Source organism: Paralichthys olivaceus, chromosome 13 (assembly GCF_024713975.1).
Source record: "Paralichthys olivaceus isolate ysfri-2021 chromosome 13, ASM2471397v2, whole genome shotgun sequence".
Lineage (NCBI taxonomy): Eukaryota > Metazoa > Chordata > Actinopteri > Pleuronectiformes > Paralichthyidae > Paralichthys > Paralichthys olivaceus.
Window position 1 is genome coordinate 17,489,962 of NC_091105.1, and position 9,798 is coordinate 17,499,759.

General features: G+C 41.8%; 2 protein-coding genes across 2 annotated transcripts; both read right to left on the bottom strand.

Annotated features, from left to right (window-relative positions):
* Positions 1–1,222: 1,222 nt before the first annotated feature.
* LOC109631981 (calcium homeostasis modulator protein 5-like) lies at positions 1,223–5,005 on the bottom strand. Its single transcript, XM_020091068.2, has 2 exons — positions 4,312–5,005; positions 1,223–2,542 (listed from the first exon to the last, which is right to left on the bottom strand). The coding sequence occupies exons 1-2, from the start codon at positions 4,852–4,854 to the stop codon at positions 2,153–2,155; spliced, it is 933 nt and encodes a 310-aa protein (XP_019946627.1). The 5' UTR covers positions 4,855–5,005; the 3' UTR covers positions 1,223–2,152.
* Positions 5,006–6,279: 1,274 nt separating this feature from the next.
* On the bottom strand, positions 6,280–9,414 carry calhm6 (calcium homeostasis modulator family member 6). Its single transcript, XM_020091097.2, has 2 exons — positions 8,596–9,414; positions 6,280–7,834 (listed from the first exon to the last, which is right to left on the bottom strand). Exons 1-2 carry the CDS (start codon positions 9,127–9,129, stop codon positions 7,400–7,402), a joined length of 969 nt encoding a protein of 322 aa, XP_019946656.2. The 5' UTR covers positions 9,130–9,414; the 3' UTR covers positions 6,280–7,399.
* Positions 9,415–9,798: the final 384 nt, after the last annotated feature.

The following is a 9,798-nucleotide window of genomic DNA, read 5'->3' on the forward strand; positions in this document are numbered from 1 at the left end:
TTAAGAGCTGAACACAGGAACGGACACAGAACTGACTTGGAAAGATTTAACAAACAATGAATCAGATACTGGGCGGGTCTCTGAATTCAGCAAGCATAGTGTTCCAACCAGGATTTTTGTAAATCAGAATCCAAAATGAATAAATGCAGACTGATCATGTTAATATTTGTGGGAAGGCATGTACTCTGTACATGTACTCTGTACTCTATACATGTACTCTGTACGTGTACTCTGTACATGACTTCACGTTGTTACCACAAGTTCCATTTGAAGGCAGCATCATCATTCATCATCAGAAGCCTCTCGTAACAACACCTAAAACACCACACCCACACTAGCACTTTGTGGTGCACTTCTGATCAGATTGGTCACTTAGTACTTCTGGGCAGCTGTGGCTAGGTAAAGTAGGTTGTCCACTAAGCACAGGGTTGGCAGTTCAATCCAAGTCTCCCCCATCCTGAATGCTGAAGTGTCTTTAGGCGAGATTTCGATCCCCAAAATGCTCCGGATGCCAGCAATGTACATGGGTGATGGGTTATAGAGATGTTGCACATACTGTAGATGCACTGGATGAATGGGTGAATGGCAAAACTGTGTGTAAAGAGCTTTGAGTGGACATCAAGACTAGGAAAGTGCTATTTAAATACAGACTATTTACTTCAAGCTCTCCCACTTGTGTAGTGTAGTATTGTCCCTCAGTTTTAAGTTGCTTTGGATAAGTGTCTGACAAATGAGTGAATGTTCTTGCAAGAAAAAATATTTTAATTGTTTACACATCAAATATAAACTCAATTAATTTTGTAAATTGACTGATAATCTCAGTTCTTCTACTGTTGATAGGGTTGTTATTAACACAGAGCAGAGGTATAAAGTAGCATAAGGAGATATTACTCAGTTATATTATTCTGGTATATTACTCAAGTAGTTACTTAAGTACAGTCCTTCTTCTGCTGATGAAACAACACACTTGTACATGTCTGCAGTCGCAAGTCAGGGCATCATTTGCACATGTCTGCCTGTAGATTATGAAAGGATGGAATGCTGAAAGACTGCTTATCCGTGCGAAGGTAATTACATGGACATGGACGTCATAATGTCAACAGAAGGAGAAACAGCATACAACCTTTAGCATGTCATATGCCGGCATGTTTAAAGTAGTTGGCTTTAACTAAGACACAGCCTTAATTCTTATATTTTACAAAATAAAACACTTGATGCAGTGTTAGGTGTTAACATTTCATACACTTTTCAGCATTTTATTAATCGGGGGTGTAGCCAGGTTTTAAAGAATACTAAGACAAAATTCACACAAAGTACCAAAGCAATTAAGATTTTTCACTTTTAATCTCTGTTTTTCTCCCAACATGAGCGTTTGAAAGCACAAACACCGTTATGCTGCCCAGGATGGGATACACAGAATATATAATTTAATTTAATAATTGTGGAGCGGATGCTCCTAAAACTGTTGAACCCCTTTGAGACTCCTCCAGAAATACAGTGGTACAGTGAACTATTTTAGTTGTCAAGGTCATTAGATTTGCTATTGTTAATTTATCATGTTGTCGTGACTTGTCTGACTTGGCATCTGAACTGCAATATGGTTAAAATCTAAATTTGTTTGAATTGATAAACTGGCCCCCCATAATAAGACAGCTGGCCCCAGACTGGTCCCAGTGGTTTAAGGCAAAAATAACAAAGTCACAATGAGAGAATCTACTGGCCCCTGAAGTTCAAAGCTTGTTATAAGCCCCCAAGTCTTGGAGATAATTACAATGACGTGACCTCAGTCTTCCCGGTCATGGCTCGGCCTTGACTGTAACTTTATCAATGCGTTACATTGCCAATCCAAAGTAAGACAAACTTTCAAGCACCATGTTAGTAAAGGCTGTAAATGCATACAGGATTACAGAGGTAGGGAGAAGTAGTGGTTATGCACCATTGCACCATTAAAGATTAACATACAGTAGACAGCTCCTCCTCAGTCAAACCTTCAGGGTCCATTCTTACAGTAAAGTGTAACTAGTCTCACCACTGTTTGTCTGTTCCTTCAATTTTTACCTTTTCTGAAATGTTAAGCAGATCACATCATGCTCATAAACGTGGATGCAGGGCACGGCTAATGGAGAATCAAACATATAAACAATCTCTTCCTTTAGCTCATCTCTATTCCATGCTCAAAGTCTATGACAGGTCTTTTCTCTGGTGCAAAGTCCCTGTCTGCCCTCTCCACATACCGCTGCAGAGTGCTGTAATACTGCTCACTCCTGGAAAAACTATAATATGCAGAGACCTCCTCCCAAGCCTTGTGGTTGGGGAAAGGAAATGGAGCTGGGTTCTTGTTCTCAAAGAAGCTCTGCAGGTTTCTCTCAGCCAGCTTGGTGGCATAGTCCAAAGCAAAGGTGTCGAAGAGATCCTTCTCTTTTTCCGAATAGCGTTTCCAGAATGTGAGCTGCAGGTAGCTGACTTTGGAGCGACAGTTTTTACAGCAGGTACCCAGGAGGCCCATGAAGACAGAGATAATGATGATACACCAGCCCAGGATCTGTGGACAAACAAGAAGGACATGGTGACTTTACACTTGAGGACACACATATTATGGTTGAATAAATACAGATAATAGAGAATTCCACTTATACCCTCCTTTATGCCAATAACAACAGATTGTAATACTTGCACACTCAAGCTGCCTCAAATATTAACATGACATCAGTCTGCATTTATTCATTTTGGATTCGGATTTACAAAAAACCCTGGTTGGAACCATAGACTGTATATAAAGAGCTTGGAACACTATGCGTGCTGACAATGTTTTAGTTTTTTTTGCCTAATGTCTGTGAAAATAATCCTATGAAGTCATCAGGGTTATCTCAGCTCCAAATTTATAAAAGAATGTCTGCAACATAAACTGGGGGTGTGGTATTTGAAAAAAGTACCATCGGACTGCACAGTGCTACATGGTTACAGCTGGAGGTTTCTAGATTCAAACCAGATGGTCGTATCAAAATTGTGTTTTTTCGTGTACTGGTGATTTTTGAGAGTTTGGTCTATTTTGCTTCCATGTCTTCTTTCACTCTACAACTTGGAAAGAAAACTTCCAAAAATACGTATTTAGATGGTGTTTGTTTTACCCTCTGTCTTGTTTGCTAGCAAGACACAAGTTAACTATATTTGTTTTTGTCTTTAGGCTGATAAGCTGTGAACTCGCACCACTAGTTCATCACCTCTCAGTTCCAAACAAGCAAAGAAAAACCGCCGGAACTGGAACAGGAGCTGGGAGGTGCTGCCTGTCGGATGTGACTGTAATGACTGTGTGCTCACTAGTGCTCCTCCACTAGCCTCAAGATTCAATTACGATTCAGCAGTCAACATTCCAAATTCAGAACAATGCATCTCGGTGCAATGTATCGTATCCACAATTTCCTATAGGCCTATTGCTGCACATGGCTGCTTTTTCATCAGTTAATATCAGTTAATAATATAAACTCCCTTTTTATTTAGAAAGTGCTTAAAAAGGTATTATAGACTGGAATTTACAAAATAAGGTTTTCAATTCAAATATCAGACTACAACAGTAAGTGTATGACAGTGGTCATTGCTCTCCACACTGACTTCACATTCATTCACTTTAGACTTGTGTGCTGCACCTAAAGATTAAAAGAACCCACTCTGATTACAGCCTTTACTGTATTAAGGTGGCCCCGCCTCGTCTGTCCTGGTCTTTGTGTGCACGTGCCAGCCCCCCACAGTTCAAAGACATGCAGGTTAATTGGAGACATTAAATTGCCCGTAGGTGAAATTGTGAGGGTGAATAAATGTCAGCCTTCCGATACGCTGGCAACCTCTCCAGGGTGTAACCTGTCTAACACCCAGTGTCATCTGGGATTGTTTCCAGCTGGATTTTGAATGGAAAATCACATTCACTATAAATGTTCACTACTGTGACTTAAGGGCTTCTCCAGTGCCTTACAACAACAACACTTCGATAAAGTTTGTATCAGAGGTTGATTTGTTCACACTTTCAGTGCCAAACTCCAAAAACCCTGAATCCCATGCATCATTCATTACATCTGCCCTGTAAACACCCTGATTGTTAATTTGAACAACATTTTGTACCACAAGCTTTGTTTTGTACATTTTTGAAATAACCAAGATGACATCAATATTACATCAGCATAGTTATTTTCTAAAGTGTCAAAAGTGTCAAAACAGAACTGTTTTCACAGCATCATGTTGGACTCCATGAATAGTCTAATCCTCAGCTTTGACTGAAGTTTGAAATTCATTGTCATGTCAGTGATGTGTGTCTCTTACCTGTGACTGGGCCCTGAGCATCAGCAGCAACTCCATGCGATCATCCCTGGACAGTTTGGAGCGATCACAGGGCACTCGAGCCAGCTCCTCCCGACACTTCAACGTCTTGTTTTTACAGAACAAATCCACCACCAGGTTATCATCAAGACCGCTGACAGCACATTCATAAAATGTTCCATTGAGAAGGGCCACAGAGAGCCACATTATAGGAGCCACACAAGCCCCAGTGAAGATGCTTGTGAAAGCCCTTAGGCAGCCGAAGCAGTTCCCACGGGGGCAAAGCTTCATGGGATTGAGGCAGCAGCCAGTGTAAACCCTCCACAACTTGGTGCTGAAGAACAGACCAAAGACCAACAGCACGGCAGCAGGGCCCAGCAGGAAAATCAGCCCATAGACAAAGTTCTGGTCGTGGTTGCAAGGACACTGAAAGGCAACCATGGAGAAGATTCGCTCCCCGCCCAAAGTCAGGAGAGCCATGAAACTATAGCCAATTGTGGCTTTCTGGTCCAAGAAAAACCGCAGGACAGCATTGAAGTTATCCATGTTGTCAGGGAGGACACGCTACAAAAAATTACCAACAACAACAAAAGACAACTGTCTGTGCTGCCTATAGTCATTTCCTGCTGTCTGTTGTCTCACAGCTGTGGACAAAACACAATTGCCAAGCCTCTCTGTGCTCCTCCCTTGCTGACTCTCTTCTCCTCAGGCTCCTCCTTGGAGTCAACATGACACTCCCTCCCACCCACAGCCATTTACTATAGAGGAAAGTCCCAGCTGGGCCTTTTCTCTCAGCTCACTGTATACATCCCTGCAGCATTGAAAGTGTTGAGGCATTCATTTGGAAAAATCCTGCGGGTCTGGTTCTTAAGATTACCTGATTGTTTGTTGACATTTCTGCATGAATCTGCAACAGATTCAGTCTGCTATTTGTATTCACTCTTAAGTCAAGCAGTAATTAATTTGCATGAAATGTTACAGTCCCTTAAAAGAGCATGCAACCTTTATGAGTGTATGCAGCAGTCCGGGTGACCAGCACCACCCTACCACCACAAAGAAGGGTTGATAGATCTCTTCTTCTAGATAGGTTCAAGGTTCAAGGATTTTATTGTCATATGCACAACAATTACATTATTAGACATGATCTGAATTTATAAATTTAAAAAATAAAAATAGAATATAAAATATAAAAAATACAAAAGTAGTGCAAATATTGTGCAAATATTGTAAGGCGCAGAGAGATGAATTATAACAGATGGGAGGAGTTTAAAAGTCTTATGGCATGGGGGATGCAGCTGTCCCTGAGCCTGGTGGTGCGGTCCCAGATGCTGTGGTACCGGCGGCCAGATGACAGCAGACAGAACAATTTATGGTTTGGGTAGTAAGGGTCTTTAATGATCCGATTGCTCCATGGATGGCAGCTCCGTCCTGGTGATGCGCTGAGCAGACTTTACCACAATGATGCCAGTCGGGATACTCTCAGTGGTGCACCTGTAAAAGTTGCAGAGAATCCTAGGCTCCATGTTGAGCCTCCGCAGCCTGTGAAGGAAGAAGAGCCGCTGTCTGGTATCACGTTGGGAGGCTCACCATCAATACGAAAGGTTCTCCATAGTTGGTTCTCACTCTGCCCATAAGACCTGATCGAGATCAATGGAAAAACCAGGACCTTCCGGGTTCTTGCTGTTTTGTTCCAGTTTCCTTCTGTTTCTTAGTTACCACACCACCGATCATCCAGGTGTTCTGTGATCAGTCAATCATGTTGAGTTGGAGGTGGGACATGACCAAACTATCAATGAGTGGCTGATCTCTCACTACCTCTTTATATACAGTCTATGCCTGTTGAGGAATGATCCTTGCTGGATATTTTAACCCTTTATTGTCACTGGGTTACATTGAGTATGACAACTCAATTTGTTTGTGAGTAGAAATTATTTAGCAATGATGGGGGGGAAGAGGAAATATACAACCATGCAGGATTAGAGTATTCATTTATTAGTACTGGAATGTTTCCATAGAGAACAGAGCAATGTTACAGAGACAGAGGAAAGCAATCACAAGTATCAAGTGGGGGAGGGATCACATCCTCTGAGTGGTTTCTTTCCCTCAAGAGTGACCTCTCAGACTAAAGCACTTTTAAATGCATTAGACAAGAAACTGACACATCCTCTCCACACACTTACCTGCCCACTAACTCACTAATAAATTGCCATTGCAAATACCATCATTACACTTATCAGTTTGCTTTGTCAAATGAACAGTTTGTACAGGGTAACATAGTTAAGACAAGGAAATCACTGATGTACATGTGCTGAATGATTACATGTTTCCCAGCAGAGCACAGGAAGTGGTTTGCTCTTAACCACAGTAAAAATGTGACATGTATCCTGTTAAAACCGGTGCACATAAAGCTCTTTACACATCATCACTGCTGTTCATGTTTAAATTATGTCACTGATCGGTTTTTCTTCACACACTGTGTCTATATTTACAAGATTCTGACTATTAACATTGTTTAACAGTGTCATTTACACCATATTGCTGGTGTAAATGACGACAACAATGGCATAGCAGTGAGTGGATAATGTATGAATTTTTATGTTTGGGTGAACTATGCCTTTAAGGGCCCATGGAGGTGCAGTGCCAATTTGAACGTGCGATATGTCCAAAAACTTTTTTAATAAAGATGATCTATGCATCGCTCTGTAGCAGTGGCAGCGGGGACTCATCAACGGAAGTGAGGAGGTCAATCAGTCACTGCATCCAGCTCCAAGGAAAGCACAACAGCCAACAACAATAGGATGGACATCATTCTCCAGACAAACTAATTGTGGCAACTTCAGCTTTATTACTTCTTCTATCTGTATGAAGTGTTTGTGTGTGCTGTTGTTTTGCCATTATACAGAACATCTTCACCCAATAAAGTCCAGAACTGTTTTTTTTTTGCATTTCTGTGTCAAGAAGTAATTGTATGGATGCTGATAAGAAGCTAAACTAGTACATTTGCTTAGAGCAAATATGAGGTGACTCTTTAGAGCCACACCTGAACTGAGTGTAATTTAGTGATGATATCCGTGTAATCCATTAGCAGACCTCAAGCTGGCATCCTGCCATCATCTACAAATTGAAGAACAGCAGGGTGGCCATCGGCACTCTCATTTGACCTAATCGAAGCCATCCTCATCAACCCATCATCACACTCATGGAAGGTCTCTACATAGTGGTGCAAGGTGCTGTAGTACTGTTCTTTGGAGCTAAATTTGTAGAGGGAGGAGATCTTCTCCCAGTCTTTGTTGGAAGGGGTGATGATTGGTCCAGGTGGTCTCTGGTTGAAGAAACTCTGAAGGTTCCTCTGGGCAAGTTCTTTGGCGTGTTGCACAGAGTGCGATTCAATAAGCTGGCCCTCCTCCTGAGCATACGCCTTCCAGAACTTGAGCTGCAGGTAGCTGATCGGGGAGGTGCACCGAGCCAGACAGGTCAGCAGCAGGTTGGACAACATGACAGAGGTGATGAGCAGCCAACCCAGAATCTGTGGTCACCGTTAACAAATCACATTACATCACATTACAACTTCTAATTTCAAGTTCACAAGTTCTCACATGTCTAATAGTAGTCACAGGTCTCAGTAGCAACATTCATGTATAAGTCCTCTCAAAATGTAACATCATTTACATTTATCACAACACTGTATGACTTCAAATGTACTGTATGTTAAAAGAGCACAAATGATGCTGTCCACTCGTCACACAGCTTTTTTTAGTTTGATGCATGTGTGCCATCATCCTGTATCATTTTAATGTGTGAGCTTGGTAGAATAATTATCCACCTAATGATGGCCTGTGGAGCCTCTTGATGCTTAAAATATAACAACAGTCTGACCTTTAAATAGCTGTGGCTAGTTAAAGGTACAGTGTGTAGTATTTAGTGATATCGACTGTGGAAATCACATCATGCAGCTGAACACCCCTCACCTCACCCTCCCCCTTCCAAACATCCTCGTAAGCTGAGCTGACACTCTCAGTTCTTCTTTCTAACTGACCTAATGTTTGAATTCACTTTGGGAACCAATGAAAAAATAAATATACCCTAGTATTAATTGATGTTAATTTTATCATTTTCAAATCAGTGACATTTGGAATCTTTAAGTTATAAATAGGTTACTTACAGGGCTGTTAATGGTCAACAATGCAAAATACAGTTTGAAGTTTAAGTTGCCTGATCACAGCCTTTCATTCTCTTCATTATTCCTACCCCGAATCAGACTTTGTTAATCAGCAGAGTGGCACTGACCTGAGACTGAGCTTTCAGTGCAAGCAGGACATTTTCTCTGTCAGTCTGTGGTATCCTCTTATCGTTACAGGGAAACCTGTGCAGTTTCTCACATGTGGCGTTCTGGTTTTGTCCACACATATGTAGGACTAGGCTCCTCTTGGTCCCAGTCATCAAACACTCATAGTAGTTACCGCTAAGCAGAGCCACAGCAATCCAGGTGAAAGGTGCCACCAGCGCTGTGGTGTTGATCTGGAAGAGGACTATCGCGGCGGACCTCAGCCTCTTACAGCTGCACAGCTTGGCCCTGCGCTGGCACAAACCTGTCAACAGCTTCCACGTCTTTTTATTCAGGATGTAACCCAGAAGCAGCAGAGCCAGACCAGGTACCAACAGGAACACCATACCGTATACGAAGTTCAGATCATTGCAGGGACAATTGAACACTGCTGAAGAGAAAATCTGCTCCCCTCCTGCTGTCAACAGGGTTAACAGCCCAAAACCAAGGTTGGACTGTTTGTTGGCAATGTTCAGAATCTTCTGAAACTTATCCATTTGGGACTGCTGCGGCAGAGTGACAGGTCACACTATAACTGTTACACTTTCACTTCCACCTATTTCCATGTGACTTTCGATACCACTGACATCCCCACCCCCCCTAAAAACAACTGCCACCCAGAGATGTCAGTTCAGTTCTACTGGAGGAAGCACCTGTAAGTTTCAATAAATAAACATGTCAAAGATTTAATGATAAATATTTACAATGGAAATCACTGTCTGTGGGAGATAAAGTTAAGTCACTAATGTCACCAGAATAACAGAGTATTCCTAACAGAGTAAACATAGAAAGAACAAATCAGGGTGACCATATAACAGACTATAAAGGGGAAGGAAATGCTGGTGGGTTTAGGTCAGCGTGTTACAGTTTCATCACGAATTGTCACCACCACCCTAAAACCAGACCTGGTAATCTGGTCCAACACCTGTTGTGTTGTTTATTTTGTAGAATTCAGGTATGAGGAGGTGGAATCTGAGGCAGGACAATGGGCTGGAAATCATTAGTTTGCCCAGTGGAGGTTAAATACAATGGGTTTTATGACAAAGATCAATCATCGAGTTGCTCAAAGAGCTAGGAACCTTCTTAAAGTTTAAAAAAATAATATTTAGTAATTGCAAGGTGTTAAAATGGCCAAATCTTCTGAAGCTTGACATATATGCAGTGGG

What these genes read in the sequence shown, in the direction of transcription:
- LOC109631981 (XM_020091068.2), bottom strand. Translation starts at nt 4,854, where the DNA reads ATGGATAACTTCAATGCTGTCCTGCGGTTTTTCTTGGACCAGAAAGCC. An exon ending in TGCTCAGGGCCCAGTCACAG is followed by an intron (nt 2,543 to 4,311) that starts GTAAGAGACACA and finishes GTTTGTCCACAG; the next exon opens with ATCCTGGGCTGGTGTATCAT.
- calhm6 (XM_020091097.2), bottom strand. Translation starts at nt 9,129, where the DNA reads ATGGATAAGTTTCAGAAGATTCTGAACATTGCCAACAAACAGTCCAAC. An exon ending in CACTGAAAGCTCAGTCTCAG is followed by an intron (nt 7,835 to 8,595) that starts GTCAGTGCCACT and finishes CGGTGACCACAG; the next exon opens with ATTCTGGGTTGGCTGCTCAT.